Here is a 17,339-nt window from a genome sequence, read left to right as displayed (position 1 = left end):
GAACCAGTCAATCCGGTTTACAATTTGTCAGCTTGAACCCTAGTGTAGACACAAAAATGCCACATTTTTAGTTACTTCAGCTAGCCAGGTTTAGAGATTTTCCATCTTCATTTTCTTAAGAGCATAAAATTCCCCTTTCTTTCATCCTTTCTGGTTTTGTTTTAATATCTTATATTTAACATTTATCATTTTAAGGAAAGAAAATTAATATTTATAATTAATACCTGTGATAGAAACCACCCTGTTTTTACAAGTCTTACTCCAGAAATAGTACAGCTAAGTTATGATTTAGAGGTAGTTTGAAGGTGACCAAATTTGCACTAAGAAATACCACACAATGGCATCATTGCTGTTCTATAAATCTCACAACCCTCTTACTTTTTAAAATTAATTAATTAATTTAATACAGAGAGAGCGAGCACGAGCAGGGGGAGCGGCAGGCAGAGGGAGAAGGAGAAGCAGGCTCCCTGATGAGCAAGGAGCCCAATGTGGGGCTTGATCCCAGGACCCCGGGATCATGACCTGAGCTGAAGGCAGTTGCTTAACCAACGGAGCCACCCAGGTGCCCCAACCCTCTTACTTTTAATATTGTGCTCTGCCTTTGGTGTTCATAAAGGGTTCTCTGCACCACACCCAGGGAACAGACTTTAGAATGGGGTGATCAGAGAGCAAATATGTGAAGGGACCAGGTGGAAGTCAGAGCAGAGTGTGTCAAATCACAGGCTGTGCCCGTCTGGAGGGTCAGCGACTTCTCCGCTCCTGCTTATTGCTGTCATGTTGGAATGCCAGGGAGGACCTGACTTTTTGAATGTTCAAGGGAAGCCAGAGTTCTGGATTGCTGTTAGGTATTACAGTTTTAAATGTTGCCCCCCCCAAAAAAAGCAACACAATAAGCAAAATAAACTAGCAGCCGGGGTTTACAGCCGTGTAAGAGCTCTACCTCATAGCTTGTCTAGTATTTCCATACACATCATTTCAAGTGATCTTCTTGATCCTGCCAACTGTGAGATGTAACAGGAATTCTTTTTGTTTGTTTGTTTGTTTGTTTTTTATTATATTATGTTAGTCACCGTACAGTACATCCCTGGTTTCTGATGTAAAGTTCGATGATTCATTAGTTGCGTATGACACCCAGTGCACCACGCAATACGTGCCCTCCTTACTACCCATCACCAGTCTATCCCATTCCCCCACCTCCCTCCCCTCTGTAACAGGAATTCTTATCCCATTTCAGAGAAGAGAAAGCAGGGATTCATAGCAGATGAATGACTCATCTAAAGTTACAGAGATAGCAAGTGATGGTAACAGACCGGAATGCTGGTCCTTTAAACCCCTAGACCACACCTTTTCTACCAAACTTCTCTGGAACAAAAAGAAAGGTCCACAGACATCTACATGGGAATCAGGTACCCGCTGCAGAAAAGCATGTCACATGGTGGACTTACTGGTGAGTGACAGGACGGCAGACAGCAGGAAGAGATCTTCTCTTTCCTGAACATATCTCCCAGACATAAGGGGGAGCGAGCCACCAGTGGTGAAATTACAGAAAGTGAAAAATCCTGTTATCCCAGGGTCCAAAAAAGCAAAAGAGAAGGGTAGTCAGATACATATCCTAGAAATTCAAGAATCAGATTTCAGAATGGGGGGGACGGAATGCAGACATGATATTGTATCCAGGGACTCTTAAAGCAAATATAGATTAAGAGAGATGAGATATTTCAAATGCCAAATTCTGATGCTACCATCCCACGTGACCACAATAAGAAAATGAAGGAACAGCAGAAGAGGAAACATGATCCCAGGATCCCAGAGCTTCGCAACTGGAAACTCTAGCACAAAAGAGTGGCATGTAGTGTAACCATTACTAGAAAGTCTTACTCATAGACTGAGCAGGGGTTTGTTTAAAAAGGAGAAAAGTAAGAAACATAAAATGGCTTCTCTGCAAAATAACGTGCAAGAACAAGGAAAGGGAACAATTTCTGTCTGTGGCAAATAATATTAGTAAAGAGCTAAGATAAAACAGAATGGTCTGGAGTTTGCTTCCAATTTCTCCAGAGAGGATGTTCTTCAGACAATATGCAGAAGATCCATCTTCCCTTTGATAAGACATACAGGTGCTTGACACTTGACAGTGTTGAACTGATGTGTGGTCTAAGATTTGGGAGGACTCAGTGAGACATCTTTGACTTTCAGTAGATGAATTAACATTTCTATCAGACAAATTATAGTCCTGACTACTAAAAGAACTGCCCATATGATTACTAAGAAATATCTAGAAGGGGCTGGTTAGTCAGTTAACAAATATTTATGAGTGGCTGCCATATGCCACGCTGGAAGAAATGAAAACACAAGGGTGAGGAAGTCAGACAGTTCATGCCCTCAGAGAGCTTTCATTCTACTGCACTAAAGAATATATAAAGAAATAAGATTATCTTGGGCACTTAAAAGTGACAAAATAGGGTTATATGATAGATGACTGAGGCGGGCGGTTTCACTGTAGCCATGATGGTTAGGGAAGGTCTTTGACAAAGTCATACTTAGAGACTTTAATGACTAGAAGGAGGTAGTTTTGTGACTCTAACTGCAAAAGCAGCAAGTTCAAATGTCCTGAGGTAGAAATGAGCTTGGAGGGTTTCAAGCACACAAAGAAGGCTAGGTGTCTGCAGCCCAGTGAACCATGGGAGACTAGGGGGAGATGCAGTCCAAGAGGTAAGATCAGATCTTGAAAGGCCATGATGAGAAGATTTTATTCTTGTTACAATGGGAAGGGTTTTGATCTGGGACTTGATCTTGGACTTCTAGCTTCCAGAACTGTAAGATAATAAAATTCTGTTGTTCAAGCCACCCAGTTTATGGTATTTTGTTACGGTAACCCTAGGAAACCAATGTAATAGCGGAGACCTGGTATGATGTTGGCTTAGACTAGGATTATAGCATGAAGATGGTGAGAGGTGATTGAGTTAGAGATAATTTGGAAATTACAGAAATTATGACTAGAGTAAATGTGAGAGGAATTAAGGATGATTCTTAGGTTTGGTGAACCAATGGATAATGATGATTTTTACTGAGATGGGGAAAGTTTGTGAGGCACACAATTATTTGATCAGTGGGAAGGGTAAGGAATCAAATTTTGTTTTGGCCATGTAAAGTAGGATGTTGATTACACATTCAAATGGACAGCTCATCTAAGCAGTTAAATATACATGTTTATTTTTAAAAATTTTTTATTATGTTAGTCACCAAACAGTACATCCTTAGTTTTTGATGTAGTGTTCCATGATTCATTGTTTGCGTGTAACACCCAGTGCTCCATGTTTAAAAAGTCGTGGGTAGGGGTGGTGGTTGGGAAAAATCTGGGCTGGGTTGGAGATACAAGTTTGGAAGTCATGAATAAATGTATTATGTTCATATTTTATATTCAATTGTGATATTCATAGTGATATTCATATCCATACTGGATATTCATATTTGTTCAAATACGTACCTGTATTTGAAACCATATTATTAGATGACTGTATACAGATAAGAAAGCCAAGAATTGGGTTCTTATCTTAGCTCAGGATGTTATAACAAATTACCATAGACTGAGTGACTTAAATAACATACATTTATTTCTCATAGTTGCGGGCCCTGGAAGTCCAAGATCAAGGTGATAGCATGGTTAGGTTCTGGTGAAGACACTCTTCCTGGTTTACAGATAACAATCTTCTTTTTGTAATCTCATATGGCAGAAAAAGGTAGCAAGCTCTCTTCCTCTTCCTAAATGGGCATTATTCCAATTATGGGGTTTCCACCTTCATGCTTTAATTACCTCTCAAGGACCTCACCTCTTAATTCCAAATTCTTAATTAGAGTTTCAACACGTGCATTTGGAGGGGAAACAGAGCCTGCAATCCATAATAGCTCTGGAGCATTAAAGCATTCAGTGGCCTATAAAAAGGAAGAGATGGAAAAAGAGAAAGAAATGGGTAGGTTGGTGAAGTAAGAGGAAAAGAAGAATATTTTTGTTATTCTAAAATAAAAGTGAAGAAAATATTTCAAGAAAGACGTAGTGATGAAATACTAGGGAAGGTTCCAGTAAGTTGGAAACTGGAAAGTCACCATTGGATATGGCAAGATGGAAGTCATCAAAGACTTCACCATATCTATGCCATACCTCTGATGACCTTGATGAGAGCTCAACCAGAGTGGGTTGAGGAGAAAATGGGAAGTGGAAAAGGGGGGACGGTGACTGTAGGAAAGTCTGTCAGGAGTTTTACTGTGATTCCCAGCCAAAATGAGCAATAGTTGATAAGAGATGGAAAATCAAGAGAAGGGACCTCACGTTGGTGATATCAAGGCATGTTTGTTGAAGAGAATGATCCAGCAAAAAGAGAAATTGATGATGCAAAATAGAAATGATGATTTTAAAAATAAAGTCTTTAAAAAGATGAAGGAGGATATGATTGTCTTGGAAACAACGACACATCTTCCACCCTAACTCAAGGGAAAGAAGGGGATGTGGCCATATTTACAGGTAATGTATTGGGATTAAGGGTAAAACAAGATGAAATATATGATAGTGTCTGATTTCTCCATGAAGTATGAGGTGAAACCAATGGAGGGTGACAGGAGTCAGGGAGAGAGGAGAAGATGTCAGAGAGTTGTCTCTGAGGATAGGAAAGTGACTTTACTGTGGAGGCATACTGGAAGTGTCCCATACTGTTAGATGCGTATTCGAGATTCATGATCATATATTTTATGTGAGCTCAGTTAGCAGTCAGGTTGTGTGGTATTTTTCAGCAATGGTTAGGTGTTCAGGTGCAAATGCAGAACATGGTAGGTAGTTGCACGACTAGAAGAAACACGTAAGTAACTACGAAGCTTAAAAGGGGAGGAGCTTCCAGTTTCTGTGAGTCCCAGAAACTATGAGATTTAGCCCATATTTTAAGCCAACTTCTGGCCACATCCTAAACCCAGATATTTTCCACTGGAGAGAGGAGGATGAGAGAGAATATCTCCACAGGAGGCAGCGCAGTGGCAAGCGTGGAGTCAGGTCATTGTCACCAAGGACTTTTTAAAAACCAACTTGCTGGGGCACCTGGGTGGCACAGCGGTTAAGCGTCTGCCTTTGGCTCAGGGTGTGATCCCAGCGTTGTGGGATCGAGCCCCACATCGGGCTCCTCTGCTGTGAGCCTGCTTCTTCCTCTCCCACTTCCCCTGCTTGTGTTCCCTCTCTCGTTGGCTGTCTCTATCTCTGTCAAATAAATAAATTTAAAAAAAAAAAGTCTTTAAAAAAAAAAAACTAACTTGCTTACTCTCCAGTGCTACTTGAAAATAGTGCCCCAGGGGAGGTATGGATTCAAAATGGAGAATTTCTGCCTTAGGGGACACTATTACTGATGGGAATGGACTAAATCGCTTAGGTTGATGGAACAGAAAAACAAATTGTGAATTACTGGCACATTTCATAAACACCTAGAGATAAAGAAGGAATCATGAGGACACAACGTGATTTAACTTTTAATAAAAAGTCAGACCAAGCCTCTCACTTCCTTTGTACACTAACAGACTGCTAGACCAGGAGAGCTGGGCAAGCACAGTGATTTTGTTTTGTGGAGAAGGAGAGAGGGAGCTGTCCAGAAAGAGGAAGAAAGATGATTGAGTAATATTAAGGGTCCAACCGATGTTGAAAGTCACGGATGGTGCTGATTTGCACTCTTGGGTAACGTCCTCCCTCAGTTCTGAAGAGCAAGAATATTAGGGTCAGAAAATGTGGTATTCACACAGACTCTTCTTTGGAGATCTGCCTGGTGTGTATGGCAGACAGATCCAGGGACAAAGACCTTGACGTTCTCAGCGAGAGGACTGACGTGATGAGCCTGGCGCACAAGGTTAACTGAGGAGACAAAGGGCATGAGGAGGAGACGGGGATAGTGAAATCACTGGTGGACACATACAGACCAGCAGCTGCAGTCCTGCTGGGAGAGAAGAGCTGGTTGGGAGAAATCACGGCCTGGGTGACATGGCGGGGCGAAGGGTCATAGAGTGAGGTGATCATTTTTCATGTGCGTTTCCTGGAGAGGAATTACATGCTTCTGACACTTATTACTTGTGGACCAGCTTAGGAAGTTCAGCCTGAAGACTTTCAGAAGTGGGAGAAGGCAGAAAACTGCTTGTTAAATAACCCCTGAAAGTCAAGGTCTTTCTTCCTCAGAAGTGTTGAAGTTGAGTTGTCATTAGGGCATAAGGGACTTGATCTGGTCAGCTTAGTATCTCATATGTTTTAATTTTCATTTGGGATTTTTAAATACTTCTCCATGAAAGAGCAAAACAAACTTGTCCTTTTTTTTTTTTTTAACCAATATAATTAAAAGAGACAGGCTTGAGAAGACCTACAGATGGGTCACGCTGGGCCCTGCCACAGTGTGGAATCAAAATACGAAGCGAATCCCATTAACTGCAGCAGCTGATGGCGCCAGCAGAGAAGAAGGCCAGCAATTAGAAGTTCTCAAAGCTTGCGGGCCACTGGGGAGATTGTAAAATGGAATCCGTTATTAGCACACATTCAAGCGGAGGCTTATTTGAAGTTGGGCAATTTCTAGTTTTTTATGGACAGGCCAGGTCCCTCTCGACACTTCTGTTAAGTTTAGTGTTCTGCGAAATTTCACCAAGACCTTTGATATAATATCCATTTCCTTCACTGTAAACACATATTTCTTCTCTATTAGAAGGTTTCTTCTTAACTTTACAGAGCTGTCAGTGAAAGAGGAAGCTTGGATACCACATACGGAAATGACAGAAGTGGCGTACGAACCTGGCTTAACTAGCACGTAAAGAGTATTATTCCTTTAAAGAACTGCTGGATTTACTTAGGTAATCATGTTTTGATGAATGTACTCTTGCTAGTATCATCTCTGCTTATCACAGAATTACAAATCAGAACTGGAAAATACATCTGGAAACATCTGGCCCCTTCCAAGGCAATAACACTGTCGTGTATGTCCCGACATACTACACAGACTCTTCCAATCATTTTGGATCTTACACATTAAAAGTTCTCAAGAGGAGGCGCCTGGGTGGCACAGCGGTTAAGCGTCTGCCTTCGGCTCAGGGCGTGATCCCGGCGTTCTGGGATCGAGCCCCACATCAGGCTCCTCCGCTATGAGCCTGCTTCTTCCTCTTCTGCTCCCCCTGCTTGTGTTCCCTCTGTTGAATAAATAAAATCTTAAAAAAAAAAAAAAAAAAGAAACATTTTGGGGCGCCTGGGTGGCACAGCGGTTAAGCGTCTGCCTTTGGCTCAGGGCGTGATCCTGGTGTTGTGGGATCGAGCCCCACATCGGGCTCCTCCGCTATGAGCCTGCTTCTTCCTCTTCTGCTCCCCCTGCTTGTGTTCCCTCTCTCGCTGGCTGTCTCTCTCTCTGTCAAATAAATAAATAAAATCTTTAAAAAAAAAAAAAAGTTCTCAAGAGGAGGTTCTGGTTTGATTTTTTAATATTTTATTTTCCCAAAAAGAGCAATCAACTGGATTCACACATTTGCATTTTATAATCACTCGCCACATCCTATTTTTTTAAAATGCCCGCCTCCTTACTAGGTTAGCACTGCAAGGAAGGAAACACGTATTCATCTCTGTAACCCCCTGTAGAGCTAAGTGTACATGCTGGGACCGTAGAAACAAGAGGCCCAGTAGGAGAGTAGCTTTGTTCGAGAAGATGTATTACAGTATTAAGATGGTAGCAAGCTGGAACTAACCTGAATGTCCATCACCTGCGGAGTAATAGAAAAAGTTATGGTAAATCTAGATAAGGGAATATCATTAAGTTTTGAAAAAGAATGAGCTAGAACTACAACCACTGACCGAGAGGGAGATCCGAGATACACTGCTGTATGAGAAAAACAACTTAACAAACAAAAGCACAGGTTGTGATTCCAAATTGTAAAAGCAAACAGTGGCACCCTGTGAAAAATCTATGTGTTTATAGCTGTGAAGGAACATTGGCTAGGCTGGAACAGGGGTTACCGTGAGGATGATGAGAAAGTAGAGAGAGTATGGAAGAAGATAAAAATACTGCCAGCAAAATGCAAAAATACTCATGCCATAAGGCAGAGGGAAAAGGTAGATTGCATGTTTTTGGCAGTAATTTTTTGAAAGAAAGGCTGACCTTTCTGAGAGCTCACTGATCAATGTCAGGCATGGTTCTCAAGGCTTTGCCTAAGACTATTTCCCTTCCTGCCCGCACCCGCCCTGTGAGGTAGGGACTGTTACTTCCCTTATGTCACAAGTGAAGAAACTGTGGCCCAGAGAAGTTAATGCATTGACCCGTGGTGACACAGTAAGTGGCAAAGCTAAAAATAAAACAAAAGGCAAAAAAAAAAAGAAAGAAAGAAATTGCATTTTTTTCTAGAAATTAACCCGATCAAATGAAAACAATTTAGTTTGGTGATAGAACTATGAATTATTTTGTTTTAAATTTTTGCTATTATTTAATATTTAATTTTACTTTGAAATAAAGTAAAATTATTTTTTAAAAAATGGGGGAAGGTGGTATGACAGTTTTTTTATTTTTTTAATGTAAAAATGTTTTAGAAGACATTTTATTTTTAATAATAATTTTTTATTATGTTATGTTAGTCACCATTTAGTATATCCTTAGTTTTTGATGCAGTGTGACAGTTTTTAAAACCTGTCCTCAAATCTTCCTCCTACTGAGAGGAGAGTTCTTTTGTTTCTTTGCTTTGGATCTGGGTGGGGCTTGTGAGGGCTCTGACCAGCCACATAGGAGAGGCACCATGCGTCTTTGGAGGCTAGGTCTCCCCTTTGGAGAAGCTTTTTCACGGGGACGCCAGCCACCATGGTGTACTAAGGTCCCAGCCAACAGGCAGCACTGACTGCCTGACTTCCGATGGTTCTAGCCCTCAGCCTTAGAATCTTCCAGCGGAGGCCCCAGGCATTGCTGATCAGAGACAAACTGCACCAGCTAGGTCATGTCCAAATATCTGACGCCCAGAATCTTGTGTGAACATACCAAATGTTTGGGGGTTTTTTGTTTGTTGTTGTTACTGTTTGGTTTGGGGTTTTTTGTTCCTAAAGTACCCAACAGATGGTCGGAGTGGGAGAGGACCTTCTCCAGTGATGGTTGTCAATTTAGGGTAGGTTTGCCCTTTATCTTATTGTTGTGCTCCCTTAGGCACTGAAGTGGCTTCACAGAATGACCTATGCCTCTAAGAATGCCTAAGGGGCGAAATGATCAAATCCAGGCAAAGCCAAAGGACAAAGTGCAGCTTACCCCTCGAAGCAGTGGGCAACCGTCAGGACCCACTTCTTGGCAATGAGGACACAGCCACAAATGTGTCCACTGGGTTCACTCTGCAGGGAACACTGCCATGGCCACCTTCCAGGGCGACTTGTCCGACCCCCAAGGATCCTCTTGTTCATTCGGGCAGCAGGGCGACGCCCACAGTCTACCAAGGAGCAGAAAAGACAGTGTGTGATTCACCGCCAAGCCCAGTGCCATCCTGGGATCTTTGCTGTTACGTGCAAGGTACTGTTTTTCCCCTGAGCCAACCCAGTTCCATTAAGTTCATATTCCATGGCTGTACCACTAATTCTCTCACCTTGTTTAGTACACAGAAGAGAAATCTTACTTCTGCTATGACAAGCCTGCCTAGATTTGGAAAACATAAAATGGCATAATGTTAACTTACAGATTTATCATCCACTTCAAATACTTTACCAGTGAAAAGCAAGACACAGGTTCAACCGTTACCAGAGGTCACATTCTTTGAGTAACGATTATCTATGCTTCGTGCAGAAATTCTTGAGGCAGGGCTGTTGTCAAATATCACCTTGGAAACAAGGGTATATGGAGGATGTGTACCTTTTTTTTTTTTTAGCTTATTTAATATCATCATGATATAATTTCACATGGGTGGGAAAAGAAACTACTGTTAGCAAAGTTTCCTACATCATCGCGGCTGGTGGCATTCCCCCAAAAGATTGACTCAAACCATGATTTTCAAAGTAGGGAGAGGAAGACGGGAGAATTGGGCTACTTCTTAGAATCTATGGTGGGAAAGGAGCATGTCAGATTTTTATGTTTACAGAGAGGGTGCTGGATGTCCAAAAGAAGCTGCAAATAGTTTGAGAGAAATAAAACATTGCTTCGAAAAGTTAGAGAACAGATAAAGGAACTAAATTTTTAGACTGGAAAAGAATCTTGACGAGACAGGAAGAAGGAGGGTTAAATTTATTCATGTAACTCTGGATGGTGGGGTCAGTAGAACTTAACAAGTAAGCTAGTTCAGGAAAGAAAGACCTTTCTAAAAATCATAGCTAATCTCTAAAGGTAAGAACATGGGCCATTTTAAACATCTATCAATGTGGCACACAAGAGAACTCATTTTAGGATGCATTAAATTTTAATCACAAAGTTCCCTTCCAACCACAAAGCATTTATTCACAGTATAAATTTTAAAAGCAAAAGACACTTTGGGACTGTCAAAAATACTGTGCTGCGCTTAGAATCCTAGACTTCTCAGGAAAAAAAAAAAACAATCCCTAAATATGTCGTGTCCACATTCTTTTTTGAGAATTTATTGTATTTTCATTTCTTGCTAAATCTGCATGCGGACATGTGTAATTATTTGCATCAATAAATTATATAACACAGAAAAAAGCTTTTTGCCTTCCCACAACCTAAAGTCTTGTCTCCTCCTTACTATCTTGTTCTCCTGAATTTCCAAGTATCTGAAATTCATTTTGTTTACTAGCTTATAGTCTCTCTGCTCCCCTATACAGTGTAGGTTCCTTGAGACGAGGGCCCTTGTCGCCCCCATTCATTCCTATCTCCCCTCACAACCTAGCACTGAACTTGGCAGAGAAGAGATACTCCATAATCAGTTGTTATTTGTTAGATTCCAAAATCACAACTTGTAGAAATGTGAGAAAACAGTAAAGACTATCTGTACCAATTTTACTTTATAGGAAATTGTGGTTATATAAGATCACAAATCTAGTTAGTAAGCCAGAAGGAGAACCGGTTCTGCCCGCTCCCAGTTTACAGTGAAATGCATGTATGTATGCATGTGTGTATGCATGTGTGTATTTGTGTATGTATGTCCGTATATATGTATGTGTATATGTATGTACATGTGCGTATATATGTATGTGTATGTGTATGTGTGTATGTACGTGTGTATATATGTATGTGTATGTGTATGTATGTGTGTATGTATGTGTGTATGTATGTACGTGTGTGTATATGTATGTGTATATGTATGTATGTGTATGTGTGTATGTATGTGTATGTATGTGTGTATGCGTGCATTTATGTATGTGTGTGTATGTATGTGTGTATGTATGTGTGCATTTGTGTATGTGTATGTATGTATGTGCGCATTTGTGTATGTGTATGTATGTGTGTATGTATGCATGTGTATGTGTGCATTTATGTATGTATGTGTATTTGTGTATATATGTGTGTATGCATGTATGTATGTATATATGTATGTGTATATGTATGTATGTGTGTATGTATGTGTGCATTTATGTATGTATGTGTATTTGTGTATGTATGTGTGTATGCATGCGTGTATGTATATGTGTATGTGTGTATGTATTAAACCTGAAAGGGCTTTTCTGGCATCTGCAATTTGGGGAAACAAATCACGCTGCTGAAAGATTCAGGTCCTTGTTTTGAAGGAAGTACTTCAGAAATCTGGCTGCAGAGTTTGGTCTATGGGGAAATTTTCAAGACATTCTAAAGAGAAATGGTCTACCTTTCAATATCTTCTTTGAAATTCTTAAGTGGTTTCTCTAGCACTTATTAAAAGCTTTGGAGTCAGATTAACTTGGTTTGAGTTGAGAGGCCACTGTGGGCTGTGAGTTTTGATCAAGTTATTTAAATATTCTGTAGCTATGACCCTATAATGTAACAAACACTAAATAAGTGTGAATTCCTTCAATTTCCCTCCGTATTCCCATATCCCCATCCATAGACAAGGAAGGCAGCCTTGTTCAAGGTGCCATGATTTTTTTAGGGAAAATTTCCAGAAGTATACTTTCAAGGCTACCTGATTATAGTTTCATTTTGTGTCAATTTTTTCTTCTCAGACTGCCCAAGTTTGACCAGTTCTCATTACTTCAATTCCCTGTTTAACTAGTTCCGGGTAGCATCTGTAGGAGCTGCAGATATGAGAATCTGCTTTGAATAGGATGTGAAAAAAACTCCAAAATTAGAACCTAAGTTCCTCTTCCTTCCCCATGAGAGTTTCTGTAATCATCATTAAAGAAACATGTAAATAGCAAGAGAAAAAATAATGAGAGAAAGAAGATAATAAAAGAAGAATAATAGGAGAAAAAAGGAGATAAAGCCAAACAATGTTGAAATATAAAGGCTATCACCATTCTATGGAAGTTCTTTATTGACATGATAAATTTGGATGATCTTAAGTTAGAAACAGTGGGAGATCCCTGACAATAGACTCTTGCTCCCTAATCCACTCTACACAGCCCCTGTGCAAGGGGTCTTACCCTTTTACCAGCAGCTCATGCAAAGTGGTCCCATTGAGGCTCTCCCAGCTGGAGTGTAATGTCAGCCACAGCTGGTCTTGCTCCTGTTCCTGTACCAATTCGGTCACAGATGGTTCTCTAATATAAAGACAAATAACAACGACATATTCAAAGCACAATGATCTTTGACCAGGCAATATCATTCCTTAGCACTCATTGTCTTTCAAAAAGAAGCATTACATTATAAGTCAGTATTTCAAGAGCGGGATTCGTATTAGAAATTTGGCATGGAATGTGATCAGCAAGAGAAGAAGCTACTAGAAGTATATGAAAGCAATAAAGATCCAAATGGTTACAGCTATTTTAATCATTCTCTCTACTGACATGTATTTGAATGTTGTGAGGTGTTAGAATTCTAATGTATATGACGTAAAAGTTCCAATACCTAAAAACAAGAGCAACTTTGGGCGGGGATCACAAAAAGTAAAATAGAATTTATCTGCCCAGGATTTTTTTCCTCCTCTTTTCTTGCCCCATGTAATCCTGCATTGCAGCAATACCTTAAAGTAAATAAAATTAAAAAATATAGAAGTAAGTAAAGTAAATGGATGGTCACTGAGTGTCTTTGATTTGGACAGTATAAAATTATAATGACGTTTTTCAACATATGCAAAATCTTCATGCACTAAAAATTAGGGAAAACTCTGGAAGATAGAGATAGGAGTTAACATTTTTTTGCTCTTTACCCATATTCTTACTCAATTTGTACCTATACTTTCCTGTGAATGTCTCATTCAATCATTCAAATAAATACGGTTACACTGTATCCAAGATTTAAAGCCTTAGGTTTCAAAAGTATTCAGGTTTTGTGTAAAATATTCTATTCTAAACGAAATAATTGGTTCTTTTACGCAATCCATATTTGCAGAAAACTGTTTGGACTTTCATCACCTAATGCCCAAGGGTAGAAGAGGTGGAGGAATTAATTTAGATAGGAAGGAAGAGGGCTCCCTCCGAACCTGAAAGGAAACCGGTACTTTGCTGAAGTTGGAGGGGGGTAGAGAATTAAAATCAGATAGGCTCTATCTTTCTTTTCAAATAAAAGGTGAGCTCTTTTGATGAAAGTTGGGGGTGAGAGGGGTGCATGATGACGAGAAAAGTGACATGTATATGGACTTGTTCCCTGGTGGAATTGTTTGCAGAAACACATCAAAGATAAGTGAGATGAACGTAGAGGAAGGGAAGGAAAAATAAAATAAAATAAAATAAAATAAAATAAAAACAAAACAGAGAGGGAGGCAAACCATAAGAGACTCTTAACTATAGGGAACAATCTGAGGGTTGCTGGAGGGGAGGAGTGTGGGGGGATGGGTAACTGGGTGAGGGGCATTAAGGAGGGCACTTGAGGCAATGAGCACTGGGTGTTATACGCACTGATGAATCACTAAATTCTACCCCTGCAACTAATAATACACTATAAGTTAACTAAATTGAATTTAAATAAAAAAATCTTTAAAAAGGCATCACACTGGGGCGCCTGGGTGGCTCAGTCATTAAGTGTCTGCCTTTGGCTCAGGGCGTGATCCTGGATCCCTGGGATCGAGCCCCACATCAGGCTCCTCCACTGGGAGCCTGCTTCTTCCTCTCCCACTCCCCCTGCCTGTGTTCTCTCTCTTGCTGGCTGTCTCTCTCTCAAATAAATAAATAAAATATTTTTTAAAAATAAATAAATAAAAAATAAAAAGGCATCACATAGAATTACCTAAGAGAAAAACACGTTATTCATGTATTCAACTATATGCTTATAATCTAGATTTTGCTATCTTGTCAACGAGAGTAAATACCTGTTTATGACAAACACACCCCCAAAAAACCCCAAAAAAGATAAGTGAGAAGAATGGCACTTAGGATTCAAATGAACGTGGAAATCCTGAACTTGTAGTAGCATCAAATTTGCAGGCTTAGTGACTTTCTTTTCCAATAACGGGATGCCATTTTTCCCAAAAAAGGGGGGGGGGAGGTGGAGGGCACAGGAAGGGAAGCGAAGTTAGACGCAGTGGCACTGAAGGAAAAATAAACATTACAGCTGATTATTATTTAAAAACTATTGTAATCTCATAATAAAAACAAAAGGAACCAAACGTTCCCCAAATCCTGTTACTTTTAAAAAGAGGAAAGCCCTCTAAAGAGAACACTTGATGACAAAGAGCCAAAGAAAAAAACAAAGCAAAGCTCTTAATAATGAATGGATTCTAATCATTTGATTTTCCAACAGAGAGCATGAACCCTGACCACACTTTAAGAAGAATTCCACAAAACCGAAATTTATTTAGGAACTTGAATGAACTGTGGGATGACTGAAGACTTCGCAAAACCTACTGCAAAATGAGTTTTGTTTTCCTTGACCAAAGTGAGAGTCTGGCTTTCCACCCATCTCAGAAGTTCTGGATGTGGAGGCACAGGCGAGAGGAAAGCTGTTGGAAGTCAGACAGAGTCACAAACGCCACTGACGGTGTTTCTCCTGATACCTGCATCCTAAGAGTTCCTTTCTGCACTCGAACAACTTGAGGGCCTCCTAAATCCAGGCATTTATGGCCAAAAGCCAAAGGAAGAGAAACTTCAGATTTGTTAATTAAGTCATTCTTTAGGGGGGTGTTTATCGGGCAAAAGGGACACGCACAAGGAGGTCTCTTTCAGCATAGGATTTGCACGATGGTGGATAGAAAAATCATGGCAAAGGACACTTCAGTCTTTCAACCCACAAGGCACCTTCAGTTGCCCTGGGAAAGGTCTCCACAGAGCACTGCACCTGGGATGTTTCTGCATTTCATTCATTAACCTCCAACAAGAAAGGCAATTTAGTCTGAATCTCTCAGTTATATCAAGTGGAAAATACAAGAAATTCATCATCAAGAAGAGAGGAATGTCATTAGAAAAATGAGTTTTCCATGAAATTCTTAAGCACTAGAATGCTTCTCATGCACAAAAATAAATCTTTTCAGCACCAGAAATGCCATCCTATGGCTTATTAAAAAAATATCAGTGATTCCATATGGTTCTATTTCTGCCATCATACAGAATCAGAGCGTCTGTGTGATTTCATTTTTTCTTATTTTTTCCTTAAATAATTTTTAAGGTTAGAAAAGTAATACTTATATGTGGAAAAAATAACTAAAATTATACAATGAAAAAATATTCTTCACATCTCAAATGTGTAGAAACGGCCACTGTAAATAGCATTTGAGAGGATCTTTGCCAAGCTCTAGCTGTAATTCGTGTATACATACTCTTTTTTTTTTAGTCTATACACATTGTTCTGTGTTGTATTGATATATTTTTATTTAGTGATTTATCTTGGAAGTCTTTCCATAATAAGAGTGGACACTTGTGAACTGCACTGAAAGACAAACTCATTTCCTCATATTTAATCTTCTCAACAATGTTGGAAAGTAGGCATTATTAGTTCCTATTTTGGAGATGAAAACATTGAGGCAAAAAGAGAATAAGTAACTTTCCCAAGGTCACACAGTGAGTAGACGGTCTGTGGTCTGAGGCCAGAGTACCACTCCTACCACTTTGAACACCACATGGTCCCCCTTCATTAGCAGCACAAGTCCTGTTCCTTCGACAGCTGCCGGCTGTTACTATTACGTGGCCGTGCGTGTACTTACTTAGCCAACCCACTACTGATGTACACGTAGGTTGCTTCCAATTTTTGTTATAACAAAAAAGCAGCAGTTAACACTCTTAACTGTTCACCTTTNCCCTACATGCACAATTTCCTAGAAACAAAAATAATTTCCTAGAAATAAAAGCGTCAAATCAAAATTTAAATTTTTGATTGTTTGAATTTTCCCTTGAAAGAGTAATGCCAATTTACACATCATCAAGAAGATACGTGTGTATGTGCTTTTTAATTTTTATAACTATGTGGATAATGTAAATAGTGCTATGAAAATGTATCTGGAACTTAGCTGCTCAAATTTTGTTTGACAACTGGTAATGCATTTGACGTATCTTTTTCCATATTTTATCAAATTCAAGAAATCCTGTTGGGTAGAGAGCAAAGGAGCAAAAAAAAAAAAAAAAACAGTTTAGCAGTGATTAGGCATCAAAGTCACTGTATCCTGAAAACGTGTGTGCAGGCGTGATGTGAGGAGCGCCGGGTGTCACACACTTGACCTCTACTTCTGAAACTGACGGTGTACTATATGTTGGCTAGTTGAATTTAAATAAATAAATAAACAGGTAAATAAATAAATAGACAAGTCCAACTGGGAAGGAAAAAAAAGTGTGTGCAGGGAATATAATCGGACCTAAGTGCTTCTACAGCCACAGCGAAATCATCTACAGAGAAGGACATGAAGAACAGTCTACTCCAGCCCCTCATCTGACAGCCTGAGAAAACCGAGACACAGGCACAGACCCATCCCAAACATTGTGGGGCAAGCATTTGTGAGTAAGGGTACAAAGGGAGGCCCACATACCCTATGTCTACATATGTTAGATGTTATAAACCGAGTTAACAAGTTGTTAAAGAAAATGTATTCTAATCTTCCCATCCTGACAAACGTACCTTTGAGGTTCAAATATAGGATTTTGGATTCCTTGGAACAGTGGTTTTCTAACGTTGGTATTCATCAGAATCCCCCGAAGGGCCTGTTACAGCAAAGCTCGTTGGCCCCATCCCCCGATTCCCTGATTCGCTAAGTCTGAGATCGGGCCCCCAAAGCAACCCTTCTCACAAGATCCCACGTGCTGCTGCTGGTCTGGGACAAGACTCTGAAAACCTTGCTCTAGATCGTGGACCAGGCTCCAGGTGGGCATAACTCCTTGGTGGAAGGCT

The 17,339-nt window shown here is 40.0% G+C and overlaps 1 protein-coding gene across 1 annotated transcript in view; it reads right to left on the bottom strand.

Annotated features, from left to right (window-relative positions):
- The window catches only part of CORIN (corin, serine peptidase), a 64,420-nt gene that overhangs the window by 9,037 nt on the left and 38,044 nt on the right, over window positions 1-17,339 (bottom strand). The window contains exons 8-10 of the mRNA XM_040624913.1: window positions 12,515-12,631; window positions 9,598-9,647; window positions 9,270-9,444 (exon numbers count right to left, since the gene is read on the bottom strand). Of these exons, the coding sequence (XP_040480847.1) occupies window positions 9,270-9,444; window positions 9,598-9,647; window positions 12,515-12,631 (342 nt within the window). The remainder of the gene's footprint in view (window positions 1-9,269; window positions 9,445-9,597; window positions 9,648-12,514; window positions 12,632-17,339) is intronic.

The sequence above is a fragment of the Ursus maritimus genome, unplaced genomic scaffold, assembly GCF_017311325.1.
Source record: "Ursus maritimus isolate PB19 unplaced genomic scaffold, ASM1731132v1 scaffold_8, whole genome shotgun sequence".
Taxonomy (NCBI): domain Eukaryota; kingdom Metazoa; phylum Chordata; class Mammalia; order Carnivora; family Ursidae; genus Ursus; species Ursus maritimus.
This window is presented reverse-complemented; position numbering and strand designations above follow the sequence as displayed.